The sequence below is a fragment of the Dipteris shenzhenensis genome, chromosome 22 (genome assembly GCF_047967505.1).
Source record: "Dipteris shenzhenensis isolate YYH24624 ecotype China chromosome 22, Dip_SZ_1.0, whole genome shotgun sequence".
NCBI classification, from domain to species: domain Eukaryota; kingdom Viridiplantae; phylum Streptophyta; class Polypodiopsida; order Gleicheniales; family Dipteridaceae; genus Dipteris; species Dipteris shenzhenensis.
The window spans coordinates 24,908,189-24,926,942 of NC_141617.1; the positions used below are offsets into that span (position 1 = coordinate 24,908,189).

The 18,754-nt window shown below is 43.5% G+C and overlaps 1 protein-coding gene across 4 annotated transcripts in view; it reads right to left on the reverse strand.

The window, feature by feature from the left end:
- The window catches only part of MET18 (ARM repeat superfamily protein), a 202,884-nt gene that overhangs the window by 51,265 nt on the left and 132,865 nt on the right, over window positions 1–18,754 (reverse strand). For all 4 annotated transcript variants that reach the window (XM_087393875.1, XM_087393876.1, XM_087393874.1 and 1 more), the window contains exons 15-16: window positions 14,433–14,508; window positions 14,219–14,330 (exon numbers count right to left, since the gene is read on the reverse strand). In XM_087393875.1, coding sequence (XP_087250001.1) covers window positions 14,219–14,330; window positions 14,433–14,508 — 188 coding nt within the window. The remainder of the gene's footprint in view (window positions 1–14,218; window positions 14,331–14,432; window positions 14,509–18,754) is intronic.

The window sequence follows — 18,754 nt, forward strand, 5'->3', positions numbered from 1 at the left end:
GCTGCTCGTCCCACAGGTAATAAAAATCTCTTTTGCATCTTATGGGATATTGATAGACCAACCCCTCCTATTGCTGTTGAGATTGAGGGTGTTAATTTGGGAAAGAAATATTTCACTTTGAAATGGGAAATTTTTGCTCAAGCTTGTTTCTCTTGTCACAAGTTTGGACACCTAGCTTCTAAGTGTCCCTCTATCCTTCATCCTCCTCCTCCAGCTGCCATTCCCCAGCCATCTAATAAAGGAGGTCAGAAGACTTATGTGGAAAAGACAGAAGCCAAAGGGGCAAAGCCTTCAGTTCATACAGGGAGTCAAGTCATTTCAGCTCAAAACAAGGATAAAGGAAAGGGCAAGCAAGTGGAAAATAATTCATCTTCTCATAAGGGTTGGCAGACTGCAAAGAAGACAGTGCCTCTCAAACAAAGACCTCTCCAATCCTGTAATTGGGATGCTTCAGCTCCTTCTCCTGGTCAACCATCTACCTCTTCTGATAGCCCAATCTCAAAGGCATGGGTCAATGCAGTCAAGAAGGGTATTCCGCTTTGTGAAGAAGATGATCTTGTCAAGGAGTTGGATTTTGAGGGTCAGCAAGACCCTGAGGCAATGGCAGAGGCCTGATGCCTCCTTTTCTTTCTAAGGATTACTCATTTCTTGTACATATTTTCATGCGTGCTTCTCTTAAATGTGTTTCTTACAATATACAGGGCCTCTGCAACCCGAATAAATGGAGGCTCCTTTGGCACTATATAAATACAACTCATCCAGATGTTGTGTGTCTGCAAGAGCATAATCAGCATTCTTTTCCTGGCCAGCATGGGTTTTTTTCAGGATATGATATATTTTATGCAGGCTCTGATCAATTCTCTGGGGTGTGCATTCTAGCTAGACATGATTTGCAGCCCTGTGTAGCATATAATGATCTTTGTGGCCGATGGATGATTATTCAATGCATGATCAATGGAGAGATTTTTGAAATTGGTTCCTTGTATGCCTCTCAAACTTCAGCTTGTAGAGCTCGAATGTGGGATTCCATAAAGCAATATCCTTGGTCCACTAATGCTATACTTTGTGGTGATTTCAATAATTCTCCTCACTGGAAGGACAATACCACTCATAAATCCCATATGCTGCCCTCTAAAATTCAGCAATGGGAAGATATGATTTCATCACTTCATACCGCAGATTTATGGACAGCAACTCACCCTTCAGTTTTGGGCTTTACATATCATCATAATGCTTTTACAGAGTATTGGGCCAGGCTTGACAGATTGTATCTTATTCATGCTCAGCAATGTGATGATTATACATGTCAAATGTGGACTGACTATTCTCAACAACTATCTAATCACACTCCTCTTTGGCTGAACTTTTCATTTGGTATGCCTCTGGATGATATGCAGCTCTCTCTAGTCAAACACTTACAGGTCAATCAATTATATCTTTCTCATGAAAAATTCCAGCAAATGATTCGATTGGCTTGCAGGTCATTGTTATCACATGCTTGGGAGGACATTAACTTTGCTTGGAACTCTTTTGTGCATCGCATCCAAAATGTCATTTCTCTCCAATCAGACACTTACAGGTCAATCAATTATATCTTTCTCATGAAAAATTCCAGCAAATGATTCGATTGGCTTACAGGCCATTGTTATCACATGCTTGGGAGGACACTGACTTTGCTTGGAACTCTTTTGTGCATCACATCCAAAAATGTCATTAAGGAATATGGAAGATGGTACATGGTAGAAACCAGGCATCATATCCAGTGGGCAAAATCACAAAAGCAGTCCTTGGTACATATTAGCCATCAAAGGTCCCTTTCTGCTTCTAAACAGGGTTCATTATCTTGTGCTTCTTCCATAATTGATGCCAATGATAAACGCAAGCTTTCCAAATGGCAGACAAGGGCTAGAGTTAAGCCTTTGCTAGATAAGGGCTGTTCCTCAAAATCTTTTTTTCGGAATTTACATGCATATAAACAAAGTCAATATATCATGAGAGTCTGAAAATCTGATGGTATTTGGACCTAGACTTTATCTCAGCTAGAAAAACAATGTCTGGATCATTTTCAGCTTCTTTTTCTCAGCCATCTTCTTCTACTCCTCAGGTTGAATTGGCTCGGAGAAAATTTATTGATCTTGTCTCTCCTATTGTTTCTTTGCAAAAAGCTTCATTGCTAGAAGTGTCTTTTTCACATATTGAATTGGATGATGCTCTCAAACATTTGGGTAAACATAAATCCCCTGGCTGGGATGGTTTGACGCTTGAATTTTTCTAGCCTTTTGGGCTGAATTGAAGGGTCCAATCTTGCAGCTGATTAATGTAGCCTGGTAGCATCAACATCTTCCTTCAACTTGGAAGCATGGTCTGGTCAAGCTTGTGCCCAAAAAACTCCTATGTGAGACTATGGCTGATTGGAGGCCCATCACTTTGATGCCTCTTATATATAAACTTATTGCCAAAATGTTGGTTCACCGGGTAAAGGATATTCTTCATGATGGTCTTCATCCCAGGCAATATGGTTTTGTTCCAAGAAGGAATATACATGATAATATCTCTAATACTCTCATTGCAATGGAATATGCTAAATATTCAGCACAAGATGTTTTGGTCATGCAAGTGGATGTGGCAAAGGCATTTGATACCGTACAGTGGGATTATGTCTCTCAAACCATGTCTAGAATTGGTTTTGGACCAAAGCTAGTTAATGTCATTTATTGGCTTTACTCAAATTCCACTGCTCAATGCTTTATAGGAAATCATTTGTCTGAGTCTTGGACTCTGGGACGGTCAGTTCGATGCCCTCTCAGTGCTTTGCTCTATGCTATTGCTTCTCATCCTTTGCTTCTTTATATGGATCATCTGGTTGATATTGGACAGCTTGTGGGGCTTCAGATTCCTGGCTCACGCCCTTTCATTGCACAGGCTTATGCAGATGATTCTTTCTTCATGCCAAAGAATTGTCCTCTGGAGCTTCGCTTATTGATGGATACCCTTTCTGATTTTGGGTTGGCAGCTGGTCTAAATATTAATTTTCAGAAATCAAAACTCTTGCCTCTCAAGCATTGTGACTGGCATGCTCTTCTTGGCCAGGTCAGATTATTCATCCTGAGAACATAGTAAGACATTTGGTTATCCAATTGGCTGGAAAATCAGCAATAAGCAACAAATGTCTTGGGTATTCAACAAAATTCAAGACAAATTAGAATATTGGAAGATCTCCACTTGGCCTTTGCATGTTCGGCTTCGAATTGTCCAGTCCATTGTTTTAGCTTATGTCCAATTTTACCTGCCTTTACTACATTGGTCATCTCGAGATCTCTCTTCTTTTATGTCTCAAGCCATGGAGATTTTTTGAAAAACTAATCTTCATAAAAAAGCTTTGAGGTTGCTCAAAATGCATCTACTTTGCTCTCCAAGGATGCATGGAGGATTGAATATTCTAAACATCAAATTTCATGTGTTGGCAAGAAAGGTCACTATGCTCAGGAATTTTTTTCAGCAAGAGCAGCCATGGTCTATTATGTTGGCGTTTTTGTGTGGCCAGATGCGCACAAATGCTTATGGGCATTGGCTCGTTGATCCATGGGAAGTAGTACTTGACAAGTTTCAAGGTAAAATACCTGGTTGTCCATTTTCTACTGCCTTGATTCAGGATTGGAAGCAGGTGCTCTCTCGCATCAAATGGTCTCCCCATCCTGCTTCTATAGCTTCATCTCTTCGACTGGAAAGCCTTCACTAGAGTACTGTTTTTTACTCTCCTCTTGCTGTACAACAACCAATCAAGGCTTACAATCTCATGAAGTGTGAGTGATTGGGGAGTCAGAGAGAGAGCAAGAGAGAGTGAGCTTGAGAGCTGAAAGCTTGATAGCTTGGTTACAATAGAAGAGTGTAAGAGTGTACAACTGAAAGAGTGAGAGATAAGGTTTTGTCCTAGTGACAAAACCTTACTAGTCACTAACCATACTAAGACAAAACCTTACTAGTCACTAACCATAGTTAGTGAACTAACTGCGGTTAGGGGAAAAAACCTCTTAAAGAGGGAAAAGTGTTCCTAACTAGCTTATTAAATTACATTGGTCACTGCTGAATTATATCTATAATTCTAACACCCCCCTGCAGTGCCAATGTCATGTACAAGGCTGATCAATCACCAAACGGATATAAGTTCAGGGCACTGCGAAATGCCTCAAACTTTTCACGTGGTAGTGCTTTGGTGAAAATATCTGCAACGTTGTCATGTGTGGACACAAAGATCATATTGATCTCTCCTGCATGCAAATTCTCTCTGACGTAGTGATAGTGAACCTCAATGTGCTTCGTGCGAGCATGAAACACTGGATTCTTTGCCACCGCAATGGCACTCTGACTATCAGTGAGAATTGGAGAAGGACCCTCCAATGACAGATGAAGATCAGCAAATAGACGTCGCAGCCAGACACATTCAACTGTTGCTGTGAAAGCTGCCCTGTACTCAGCTTCACATGATGAGGTAGCCACTGTAGATTGTTTCTTGCTCAGCCAGGAAATGCAAGATTTACCCAAAAAGAAACAATTGCCACTAGTGGACTGCCTAGTGTCATAATCACCAGCCCAATCTGAATCACTGTAGGCATGCATCTGCAAGTCACCCCCCCTGGGAAATAACAAGCCAAAAGACTTCGTGCCCTGCAAATAACGGAAGATGCGCTTAACTGCCTGCCAATGCATAGTTTTTGGGCTGTGCATATACCTGCTCACCTGAGATACTGCAAACTGAATATCAGGTCTAGTGTTGCATAGATATATGAGGCATCCAACAGCCTGACTGTAAGGTGTGGCATCAACTGATTCTCCTGCATCATGCATTGTGAGTTTCAGCCCCAGCTCCATGGGAGTGGCTATGGGCTTACAATCATGCATGTTAAATCTGTCCAAGAGTTTTTGCACATACTTGGACTGAGACATAACAGTGCCACATCTCTCTTGAGAGAACTGGATCCCCAAATAAAAGTGAAGCAGCCCCAAATCTGACATGTCAAAGGTGGTCTGCAAATCAGCTTTGAAATCTGCAATTTTATCTTCATTGGACCCTGTGAGCAGTAAGTCATCGACATAAAGAAGGATGACTAAAATTTCCCCCCCATCCATCTTGATGTAGAGGGTGCTCTCAGTAGGACTATTGTGCAGCCCCTTGCTAGTCGAAAAGGCATGAATCTTGGCATACCATGCACGAGGGGCCTGTTTCAGCCCATACAAAGCTTTGTTTAGCTTGCATACCTGAAGTGCATTTGCTGTAATTTCAAAGCCTGGAGGTTGTTTGACATACACCTCTTCCAGCAAGTCTCCATTTAAGAAGGCTGTTTTTATGTCCAACTGATGAACATTCCACTCAAAATGTGCAGCCATTGCAATAACAGATCGGGTCATACGGGATGTAGGAGCAAATGTCTCCTCATAATCTATGCCCTTTTTCTGAGCATAGCCTTTAGCAACCAGTCTTGCCTTGTATCTGTCAATGGAGCCATCTGGCTTTCGTTTCACCTTGAAAACCCATCGTGTGCCAATGGCATGTTTACCTGGTGGCAAGTCTATAACATCCCAAGTCTGATTTTTTTTAATGGACTGCAACTCATCGTGCATGGCATTCATCCAATGCACATTGTCCTTTGCTTCTTCGAATGTTGCAGGCTCCTCCTCATCAAGAAGAGTACCTGCATATGCTGATTCCACTGAATTAGCACCTTCCATGTGCCTTGCTGCACTGTGAGTCCTGCCAGGTAATGGAGCATCAATCTTACTCTCCCTGAGAGTCTGTAACAGCCAGTTTGGGACTGTTTTTGCTGCCTGTATGTCTGCAAGTTTTTGCTGCACCACCTGTTCCACTGCCTGTGGAGGTGGCAAGACATCATGTCGCTGAACTGAAGCATCGGGGGGTGGCTGTAAATTCTGATTTGCATCAAAAATATCAGCAGGGGAACCCAAGGCAATGGGTAGCAACCCCTCAAAAACATCCTCTGAAGAAGAAGGCATATGAAATTCAGCCTGACTGTGAGCTGAATTTTCTGCAAATATCACATCTCTACTGACAATGATCTTGCGTGTAGCAGGATTGTAGAGACGGTACCCCTTGCTTTCTGCACTGTACCCAACAAATATGCACTTAATTGCCTTATCTGACAACTTGTGCCTAAATTCAACTGGCACATGAGCATATGCAAGGCATCCAAACACTCGGAAAGGATCCACTGAAGGCTTTCTCCCATTCCAGACCTCATAGGGAGTTTTTGTTTTCAAAGCCTTAGTGGGAGCCCGATTTACAATGTAGTTGGCACACATCAGACCTTCAAGCCAGAATTTATGAGGCATGTGTTTGCTTTTTTGCATACATCTGTCCATCTCCATAAGAGTTCTATTTTTCCTCTCAGCGTTGCCATTTTGCTGAGGGGTCAGCCTCACTGTGAGCTGATGCACAATACCCTTGCCTTTCAGAAAAGCATCAAAATCTGCAGACAAGTATTCCCCACCTCTATCTGTGCGCAATGTCTGTATTTTGAGTCCAGTTTCATTTTCAACCATGGCTGAAAAGTGTTTAAACACCCTAAACACTTCTGATTTGCGCTTCAGCCCAAAGACCCAAGTGAAATTGGAGTAATCATCAATAAAGGTAACAAAGTAGAGATGACCACCCAATGATGGAGTCCTCATGGGACCACAGACATCACTGTGTACAAGCTATAATTTGCGGACAGCTTTAACTGAACCATCCTTTTTGAAGGGGAATCTATGCATCTTGCCTAAAATGCACCCTTCACGGGCATGTGGAGGAGGTATCTCAAGAGGTGGCAATGCATCAACCATAGAGTGCTTCTGAAGTGTCATCAAGCTGTTGTAATGCATGTGGCCATATCGGGCATGCCATAATTCTGCATTCTGCATGGCAGCAGTAGCGGTAGAAACTGCAAGAGCATGGGCTGCTCTTTTCTCAAAAAGATCAAGCTGAAAAAGCCCACGCAGCAGAGTACCAGATAATCTTAAGGCATAATCATTTTCCCTGTCTCGGACAGCACATTTGTCATCCTCAAAGATGACCTGAAATCCAGCTCTGTTAAGAGTGGACACTAAAAGAAGATTCTTGGTGATACCAGGCACATATAAGACATCTGAAAGTCTGAAAACTGAGCCATCAATGGCAGTAAGCTCAACTTCTCTTGTGCCACGTACTGAATATGACGAGTTATTGGCACAAGTGACTTTCTTACCAACGGGAGGTGGATGCAAGGAAGTAAAAAGACACTTCCTAGAAGTGATATGCTTGGATGCACCGTTGTCAAAATACCAAGTATTCAATGTTTCATTGTCACTGAAAGCACATGCATCTGTAGAAGAGTCATAACTGCAAGTCAAAAATGCATATGTATCATCATTACAAGTGGCTGTACTATTCCGAGCATCTGGAGCAGCCAGCCTAGAATCTGAAATGCAAGATAAAAAGGCATAATCCTGTCCAACAAAGTTGGCTGCAGCATCCCCACTGTCAGATGCATGAGGAGCTGAATCTGAAACAGCCATACCGGAGCTGTTTTTCTTCTCTTTTGCAAGCCTTTTCCTGCATTCTGCAATGTGATGACCTGGCTTTTTGTAGTAATGACAAAAACCCTTCTTCTTGGGCTTACTTGCATCATTTTTAGCCTTTTGTGAAGGCTGTCCTGACCCACTGGAAGGCTGATTTACTGATGTCTTTGCCTGTCCCTTTGTTTTTTACTTAAACTTTGAGAGCATAGTTTGTTCACCTGCACGTGAAGCCAAGTTTTTCCTAGTCTGCTCTTCCTGAAGCAGAAGTCCTATCAACTCATGAAAAGTGAGAGGATTTGCACCCCCCCTCAATGATAAGTTCAGCGAGGTATGAAAGCTGAGATAAGACTCAGGAAGAGAATTCAGAGTGGTAGTAATCATCTCTGAATCAGGAATAGTCTCATCTATGTTCAATAATTGCTCTCTGAGATCTTGTAGCTTTGTGAGGTGGACTGACATGGAGTCACCCTCTTCCATATGTGTATTACTTAACTCTCTTTTCAAGAAAGATACCCTTGCATCATTCCGAGCTGCATACATGCTTTCTAAGATATCCCACACTGCCTTCGAGGTCTTACACGACCGGATATGCGGAATGATAAATCTTTTCACTGAAAGAGAGATGCATGACAAAGCTAAGGCATCCCGTGAATCCCATCTCTTCTGCTCTGGAGTAGTGGCTATAGCTGCACCAACAACTTGTTGTGCAGCTGCACCCTGTGCACGACCTCTTCCACCTCCTTGCTGAGGAGGGGTATTAGGTGCCATACCTGCTGGTCGGATCTCACCCCCATTCACATAATCCCATAAATTGCGAGAAATCAGAATATTGCGTACCATAAAACTCCAGAGGGAGTAGTTGGTACCATCCAACTTGTCTTCCTGTGAAAGACCACCGAACTGGAAATCATTCTGATTTTGCTGGGCCATATCTGAGAAAGAGATTTTAGCAGATACAAGACTGAATTCCCTTACTGGGAATGAAATGCACAACTCCCAAAAACACAGCCAAGCACTGGCTGTAAATGCAACTCGGATTTCTGCACTTGCACTGTCAGAAATCTGTCCAAGCATCAAAAACTCTCTAGAATCTGCCAAAAGTGCTACAAAACACTTCAAGAAAGGCAGTATGAATTGAAATCTCCAAAATTGCTCTGTCAACACAAAAGCCCCAAAATAGACCCGAAATTGCAACCGGAAAGGGGCAAATTGATCAAAAGCCCCAAATGTTGCAAGAATTGCGCTCTGTCTGCAAAAGCCCCAAATTTCACTGCCAAATTGTAGTGTAATTACAAAATCCCCAAATTTCTTCAAGAAATTGTACTACAGAATCAAAAGCCCCAAATTTCAAGCTTGAAATTGCAACCAGAAAGGGGCAAAAGCACAGAAAGCCCCAAATTTTGCAATTTCAGCAGAAAGCCCCAAATTTCAGACCAAATCTGCAGATCTGTCTGCAATGTTTGCTTCACAAGCAACTGTGAACCTGAAAATACCCCAATAACTGCAAAGGACTTCAAATGTCTGCTGGTACAATGAATACAGACGACCAAGTACATATTGTACGGATAAGCAGGTCGTACGGTATCAAGACATGTACGGTAATACGTACAGACAATGTACGGAAGCAGGTATGACGTTGTACGGAAGCAGGTACGACGTTGTACGAAAGCATGTACGTACGGCGATGGCGCAGCAGGTACACGCTGGTACGGCGATGATTACCTGCGATGGCGTGATTGCAGGTACGAGCTGTACGGCGCTGCAGATCACGGAATGTGCAGGTACTACACATACGGCAGGTACGGAGTGATGCAGGGTACGGTAGGTACGAATAGCGATGACACAGCTGGTACAATACGTGCAGGGTACGGCAGGTACGAACTGCCATTACACAACTGGTACGGTACGTGCAGGGTACAGATTCCGTACAGTCGTACGGACTATACGGGCATTCTTTGGATTGCTTCGAGCTGTACGGACGGGATGTAGCAACAGGGGCGTGGGCTGGAGGCAGGAGCTCAACGAGGCTCTGATACCAAATGTGAGTGATTGGGGGAGTGAGAGAGAGAGCAAGAGAGAGTGAGCTTGAGAGCTGAAAGCTTGATAGCTTGGTTGCAATAGAAGAGTGTAAGAGTGTACAACTGAAAGAGTGAGAGATAAGGTTTTGTCCTAGTGACAAAACCTTAGTAGTCACTAATCATAGTTAGTGAACTAACTGCGGTTAGGGGGAAAAACCTCTTAAAGAGGGAAAAGTGCCCCTAACTAGCTTATTAAATTACATTGGTCACTGCTGAATTATATCTATAATTCTAACATGAAGTTGGGCATCTGGTTCATTGATAATGTGGTAGATATTCAAGGGCATATTCTCTCTTTTCCGGCAGCTTGTCAACAATACAATCTTGGGATGCATCATAGAACCATATGAAAAGTTATTGCAGATCTCTTACTCCCTTTTGTTCCGATTTCATCATTGGAAGTAAGAGACAGGCTTCAAGATTGGCATCTTCAGTCTTCAAGTCCAGGCTTATCCTCTCAACCTTTGCATTTATTGACTTCCATACAAGCTTATAGATTGATTTTACCTCCTCCATGGATTGCTCATCATGTAAATTCTCTTTGGCATCCGAATAAGTCTTTATCTTGGTGGAAAGAAAAATTGAAATTGATATGGAAGTTGAAAATGCCATTAAAGCAGAGACTCTTTTTCTGGAGATCCATTGTTGGTATTTTTCCAGTGGGAGTGAAATTGGCTCAAAGAAGAATTGCCTCTCTTCTTTGTCCAAGATGTCATCATGCTCCTAAGAGTATTCAACACTTCTTGTGGTTTTGTTCATATTCCACAGACCTTCTGGACAAGATCTCCTATTTTTTATCTCTCAGAATTTCCAGCACACAGGTTCTCGAGGTTTTTTTGGATGTTTGGCAGATTATCAGCTTCTTTGTCCCAGTATTCTCTTTTCTTCCATTGGATCAGATACTAGGCATTATGGACCCTCTGGCTTCAGCGAAATCATGCTTTCTGAATTCATCTCTCCAGCACCCTTATGAGTTCTTCCGGGCCTCATTGCGGCAGTCCTTATATGATGCCTTGCATGAGGAGGATTTGGATGTCTCTTGCATTGAGCGTTTCTTTTACTGTTCCTGATGGATAGGGCATTGGCTCTTTTCTCCAGCACTGCCCTGTTGTAAAATGGATGTTTCATAATATAATGTTCTTAGTTTCACCAAAAAAAAAAAGTGTGTGTGTTTTCATCTGCGCACTCAGGAGTTTGATCTTTTCTTTGTTTGGGTTCGTTATTGGGCACTTTGGACTTTGTGGATAAACAAGAATTATAAGTCTTTGGTGATCCAACATTTTCTTTGTTTGCTTTCTTTAAGCGTTCTCTGCAGCAATCTTTTTTTTACTACTTGCAGACTCGCTACATCGATCATGATGTATATTTAGCATATACAGAGATTTTCAGCTGATGTAATTTCTAGCTCCTCGCTTTGAGGTGGCTTTTCTTGTAATATAAACAATCATGGCTTTCACTATAAAAAAATTTGTGTGTAATGAAGCACACTTAGTACTAGAAGATGATGCAGTAGAAGGCACCCTCTCTAGAAGGTGCCAATGATTTAGGAAGTCCCTATGATGTAGGCCTGATTGCCTTTGATGTAGGAGAGGTGCCTATAATCTAGGACACCCTCTCTCCCACTCTATAAATGAGAGGCTTCTCTCTCACAATCAATAGAACACACTTTTGGATTCATCTTGTGTTCTCAACTCTTGTCATGATGCATCTCTTCTCTCCCATCACTCCCCAAGAGGCAGGGAAAGTTGGTTTTAGGATAAGTTCCAAATCAGCGAGGCCACGGGTTCAACACCCATACCTCGACTTCCTAGGAGACACACTTCATTGGTGAGACCCTGTTCTAGAGCGATGCCAAATGCTCCCAACTACTTCTCGCCAGCATCATGTTGCTTCACAAGGTTTAGCGCCTTGTGGATACAATTCAGGAGGATAAAGGAACGGACCCGCCGATCCCACGAAAAGGCCGAAGTCTCCCACTCCTTCCACTCCATCATGCTAAGATCCTCCTCTAGATCTGGTCTCACAACTCCAACAAGAATAAAATCAGCCAAGTCGTGTGATTTCCTTACTGACTCAGTGATCACTCTCCACACTTCATAATTATTCACTGCCTTCTCAACCATCTCATGTAGACTTGCCATCTCAAGGGAGGAAAGATTGCTCTTGTGAAAGGGAGGGTGTGTGGGAATGAAGAGAAGATAGGGTGGTTGGGAAAGAGGGTGGCTGGGAAAGAAGAGAGAAAGAAGAGGCTGGTTCAGTGACTTCATAAAACCCTCTGTAAATCCTCTTGCAACTCCTTCTGAATGGCGAATACATTTATATTGAGCTTGTTCTTTTCCACACTTACTCTCATGAATGTAATGTAGGGACCAATTTGTTTGATTGTCCACCACCAGTTCGTTCTTGTACTTAAATTTCCTTCAATGCCACAGACAAACCCACTAACCAGTTTGTTCTAGAGCGATGCCAAATGCTCCCAACTACTTCTGGCCAGCATCAAGTTGCTTCACAAGGTTTAGCACCTTGTGGATACAATTCAGGAAGATAAAGGAACGGACCCGCCGATCCCATGAAAAGGCCAAAGTCTCCCACTCCTTCCACTCCATAATGCTAAGATCCTCCTCTAGATCTGGTCTCACAACTCCAACAAGAATAAAATCAGCCAAGTCGTGTGATTTCCTTACTGACTACATGATCACTCTCCACACTTCATAATTATTCACTGGCTTCTCAACCATCTCACGTAGACTTGCCATCTCAGGGGAGGAAAGATTGCTCTTGTGAAAGGGAGGGTGGGTGGGAATGAAGAGAAGATAGGGTGGGTGGGAAAGAGGGTGGCTGGGAAAGAAGAGAGAAAGAAGAGGCTGGTTCAGTGATTTCATAAAACCCTCTGTAAATCCTCTTGCAACTCCCTCTGAATGGCGAACACATTTATATTGAACTTGTTCTTTTCCACACTTACTCTCATGAATGTAATGTAGGCACCAATTTGTTGGATTGTCCACCACCAGTTCGTTCTTGTACTTAAATTTCCTTCAATGCCACAGACAGACCCACTAACCAGGCTGTTATGTCAACCTTTTTAAATTTCCATGGATAACTCTTTTTGAGATTTCCTGATTGCTGATTGCTTGGTATATTGTGAGGATGAGGTCCTCAAAGAATTATTGAATCACAAAGTTTTTCCCCATCTATAAGTTCCCATGAAGATAAGATGATGTAGCTGTTCCACCCAAGACCCTATTTCCAATATTTATGCCTCGGAGGCACTCGCCAGCATTTGGCTAGATATCATTGATCTTCTCAGAGGCACAATGCATAGATTCCAGGATGTGCTAGGCATAGGAGGGAGGCTTTTTCCAATATATGGGAGCCAGGCCTTTCCTTCATTTCACAGATGGTGGTATAATATGGCATTATAAACTACTAGAGTGGTTATTTGTCCAGCCCTTTGTTCGAGGTAATTCCCCCATAGAGTGTCCAGTTAGGGAATGCCTTTGCTCATTGCACAGACCACAAATATTTATACCTCGGAGGCACTCGCCAGCATTTGGTTAGATATCATTGATCTTCTTAGAGGCACAATGGATAGATTCCAGGATGTGCTAGGCATAGGAGGGAGGCTTTTTCCAATATATGGGAGCCAGGCCTTTCCTTCATTTCACAAATGGTGGTATAATATGGCATTATAAACTACTAGAGTGGTTATTTGTCCAGCCCTTTGTTCGAGGTAATTCCCCCATAGAGCGTCCAGTTAGGGGGATATCCTTGTATTTTAATATTGTATCCTTCATTGGGGAGTTGTATTTTCCTTGAAATCCATGTCACTAAGGAGTTTATTAATAGAATGTTCTTTTCTCGGGGGAGGGGGGGTTACAGGCAGGGACTGCCACTTCATATTCTGCACCCCATGCTGGATACTTGAAGATAATCATAATTGACATACTGATGCAAATCAGCTCATAGAAACAACTCCACATGCATCAATATTGAGAGGAATATCTCATTTACCATTCTTGTCAACCAAAAGTGCAGATAGTGACAACAAAACAGAGAGCAACACATCTGAATGCCTTTGCTCATTGCACAGAGCACATATATTTATACCTCGGAGGCACTCGCCAGCATTTGGTTAGATATCATTGATCTTCTCAGAGGCACAATGGATAGATTCCAGGATGTGCTAGGCATAGGAGGGAGGCTTTTTCCAATATATGGGAGCCAGGCCTTTCCTTCATTTCACAGATGGTGGTATAATATGGCATTATAAACTACTAGAGTGGTTATTTGTCCAGCCCTTTGTTCGAGGTAATTCCCCCATAGAGCGTCCAGTTAGGGGGATGTCCTTGTATTTTAATATTGTATCCTTCATTGGGGAATTGTATTTTCCTTGAAGTCCGTGTCACTAAGGAGTTTATTAATAGAATGTTCTTTTCTCGGGGGAGGGGGGGTTACAGGCAGGGACTGCCACTTCATATTCTGCACCCCATGATGGATACTTGAAGATAATCATAATTGACATACTGATGCAAATCAGCTCATAGAAACAACTCCAAATGCATCAATATTGAGAGGAATATCTCATTTACCATTCTTGTCAACCAAAAGTGCAGATAGCGCCAACAAAACAGAGAGCAACACATCTGAATGCCTTTGCTCATTGCACAGAGCACATAAACTCTCCAACAATAAGGGAAACACCTGCCAAGCAATCAGTATCCATTGATAATATTATCTACATTCCTTCCCTTGACTGCCATTGACACCATTCACACGCACATAGAATCATGTCAGGATACTTACTCTTTCTGCTTCTGTCAAAAGCACCATTGACGGCACAGCAGACACCAAGTTGCCAAAGGCATGATACACCATGACTCTGTCAACAACAGCATAACTCAGAATTTGAAGCATTGCATAGATGAAATAATAAAGATTAGAAGGTACTTTAGAGCAAACCAAAAGTAAGGATTACTTCTGCATAAGAACTTTCTCAAAGGCGTAAAACCTCAGAGCTCAGCTAAGAATATTTGCACACATTAAAATTTGGTGGTGAGGACCCAAAACCTTGTAAATGACATGTACAAGAAAGGGATCCCCATTAGCTATTAATATCACTATTATGGAATCCATAGCTATATATACTAGAGTAAACTTATTTTGCCCACTTGCAGTTTTCAGGCAATTTTTTTCCTCGGGCAACAGTAAATGAAAGAAGAACGTAGTGAAATCCTTATTAGAGGTAATATAAGGCAGCTAAAACGAAAAATAAAATGAAATCCTCCAATAGGAGATAAGCTCTAGGTCGTTGAGAGAGAAAATATGCTCCTCCATAGTGCAAAGCATGGGTGCCAATGTGGTCCTAGGCCCCATCAAGAGGGCAAACAATCTATCAATGAATGCATGAGTCGTTGCATCTAACCATCCGTGTTGATGGCGGTCAATGCAAGTCGTTACACTAGTCTTTGTTGGTACGTCACTTTGTGCGCATCAAAACAACATTCCATCAATGCAAGCCTTTGTCAAGTAACAACACAGTCCAACCACAGAAGCAATCTATTGGTCATTGTCAAGGTCACATCAGTCAATGAAACAGCAACAAGAGTTCATTGCAGAGGAAAAAACATTCCAACATCTTTATGCATTAATGCAGTTCCTCATCACCGATCAGACAAAAGTCTCTTTGATATAGTTATTTATGTGAGGAGAACCAATACGCAATGTTTGGAAGGGAGGTTGGAAGAGCCGTACATGATTAATCGAGCAATTGAAAGAAAAACAAACAGCAATGTGAAGCAATAACGTATAAGCAAAAACGGATGTTCTCTCATTTGGATACATAGACGGAAGTAGATAGAGGCACATAACAAGGAGCAATACACACAAAAAGCAATACAGAGAACATATGTATTAAATGCAACAGTGCACAATAAAACATGCAGTGCACTGTACATGGAAGATATTCTACACTACAATGAATTTGTAATGATTCAAGTATGGCCATTTAAATAGAGAAAACAAAGTGAAAAAGATAGAGAGACACAAACAAAGTATGGCAATCAATGCAGACAATGGCAAGTAAGAATAACATCAATCGGTGTCCTATCAACGCCCTCTTCCAAAAGGTGGTAGGATCCCCTTTTTTCTTGATCAAGATGTGACACTTGACTTTCTAAGGCCAGCCCCTTTAGATCATCATCCTACCATGATGCAGGCAATGGAGGCTTCATTGCCTCCCATCACTTGTGACATAGGTGGAACCAAAGACCTTTTGATGACATCAAACGTAGAGTAGGCCATTAGACAGCGTGAGTTACTACTAGCAGGCACGTTTATTTACAGGCATATTGCATTGCTTGCTAGGAGGACGTCTATAGGGCCCTCCCTTCTAGTCCATCTTCTTTTTGTGACTCGCATCTTTTGTTCTCACTTCTCCATCTTCTTCTCATTTGCGACTCACACGTACACATCAGCCCTTGGTATCCCTCTGGTCCCTTTTCCCAAGCTTGCTGAGTGAGCTAGATTATGTCCTTGAACAGATTTGCTAAGGTGATGGTCAGTTTGGAGTATCTGATCTCCCTCTCAAGGATACATTAGATCAAGAAGCCTAATAGACCTACGTATCTATAACCAGTTATCTACGAGGGCGTTTCAATGCCCATGATATTTCTAGGATCCACCATCAGTTTTGACACAATCCCCTTGTCGGCATACTCATCACATCCTTAGGATCATAATTATTCCGCATGCTTCCCCTTCTCACATCGTTTGGGTCCTCATTAGTGTCAGCTCGAGCACCATGGGAGTTCCTCGTCCTTATCATTCAGTCCCTCATCAGACGAGCTGCTCCTCTTCTTTATAACCAAACATAATGGACCCCTCCTCCACAGCATCAGCTTTCCTCTCAGGCCCGATCTTCACGATGCGCCCGGCCATGCAGGCCTGGATCAGCCGGGGCTACGCCGCTCTTGCCAGGCTGGAGCGACACTGCTACCACTCCCACTTCCAGGACCCACGGACCAAGTCTCTCCTTTTTTATTCTTTGGTCCGCCCAGCAGGCATGTACGGTAGCCCGTGGTGGGGAGCCGACCTTTTAGACACAGAGTGGCTCGAGTCGAGTGCCTATAGATACTGATGTTTGCTCAGATGATCCGCAGCAAACCATCGGTACCACACCAGATCATTCTAGCAGAGTTCGACGCCTCACCCCTACAGCTTGATGCGGCTTTCCAGGCTATCACTTATCTCCACAGAGTCAGGGATTTCAGCTCCTCCGCCGACGGTCGCCTCCGCCTACCTTGGCTAGCCCTATCCTCCTCTATGGCCTTATCCGTTGATGGGGACCAACGATGCTGGTATAGTCGTCTTTCCAGTTGGTTCACCCGACTGGGCCTCGACTTAGACCGGTTGCCTCCTTTTCAGTACAGCCTCGACGCTCCACCATCTCCCCTCTCCCCCACTGACCAAGAGGTCAACCGGCTCATTCGAGCGAATCTGCTCCAGCTCCACACCTGGCGGACATGGTTTCTTCACTCCGAGCTTCCTGTGAAGCTCGACTTCTACCGCCGACACTGCCTCCAGATTTCACAGGAGGGCTTCATCACACCTCCGGGTTACACACAGCTTCATCTACCACATGCGCTCCGAATCTCCCTCGGTCAATTTAGGGTTTCGTCACACCGATTACGGATCAAGAGCGGACGCGCAGAGGGTATCCCACGAGAGGGCCGCCTTTGCCCACTTTGCGACTTGCAGGAGATCGAGTCGAAGGAGCACTTTGCTTTCAGATGTCCTATCTATTATGCCATTCGAGGCCGGTACCACTGCCTCTTCCGCGACGGATTCGGCCCCCTCCCACACATGCTGCAGTTCCCAAATCAGCGATGCCTAGCCGCTTTCTTACATGAGATGACTCGCCACCGAGATACCTCTCTCCGAGCACGGCGACACGCGCAGCGCACACAGCATGAGGACACCCAGCGGCCCATCACTGATTTCTTCCAGTCACAGGATACCTCTCCTCAGTCTAGCTAACGACGCGGACGTGAGCGAGAGCCAGAGCCACGACAGCTGCGCCAGCGGACAGACTCACACATCCGGGTCCATGACATCTCGTCTCTGCTCTCTACCCGCCCCATCGGGGTTATCGTTGCCCTCATCCACAGGGCCACCCGCCACCCCCGACGACCGAGCTCGACTAGGCCGCGTGACGTCAGAGGCCAATCATCTATCGCAGGGTTTTTTCCGGCCTCCCATTTGACGGCCCCTCTATGATTGGTCTCTGACGATCACCACCTGCACATATATATTGTATCTCCCCCCTCTGCCCCATTTTTGGTGCTCCCCCCTTCTTTTTTGTATCATCTGGAGGTAGACACATATTTTTTGTATCAGGACTAGACACACCGTCCTTCATAACCTCTCTTTTGTAGAAACGGTTGGCTGTCCCGTTTTGAGACCGCCACCGTTATGCTCATTGTATCAGTTATCTTTAGTCTCATAGACCTTCACGGTCTCCCGAAGACTTTAATAAACTTTCTTTCTTTCTTTCTTTCTAGTTCCCTGAAATGGTCAACAATTATAGTGATTTGATAGTGCCAACCTATGCTTCAAAGTTGTAGTCACCCTTTTGGGTTTAGATAAACGTACTTTTTGGACTTTTCCAACAATTGGATGGCCCTCCATCCAATTCAATCAATTGCATCTCTGTCCCCTTCAACCCAAAGTACTTGGGTACCTCTTATCTACTTCATTACTCTTTGGTTCAGCCTGTTTGAGCAGCCTTTCCTATCCAAGTTTGGACTCTGCCCCTAAGGGCAATCTTGGTATCCAAAGGCTCAAGAGGGTAGCATTTGGCATGACACCAGCTGTTGCTCTATCTAGGTCTGAACCAACCAAGGGATGGGTGAAAAAGATGTTCACACATGGAGAACTCACAAGCAAGGGACGAGATGCATTGTCTTTGATCTCTAAGAATGTTTTTGAGGCCCTAGTGGACAAAGAGACTAATGATTGGATTTCATGAAAATAAAGATAGCTTTGAGAACATTGAGGCAAGAACGGGATCGTCGAAGGACCTTGATGACGAACTAAATCAAGGTGATGCAATGGTTACAGAGCTGGTT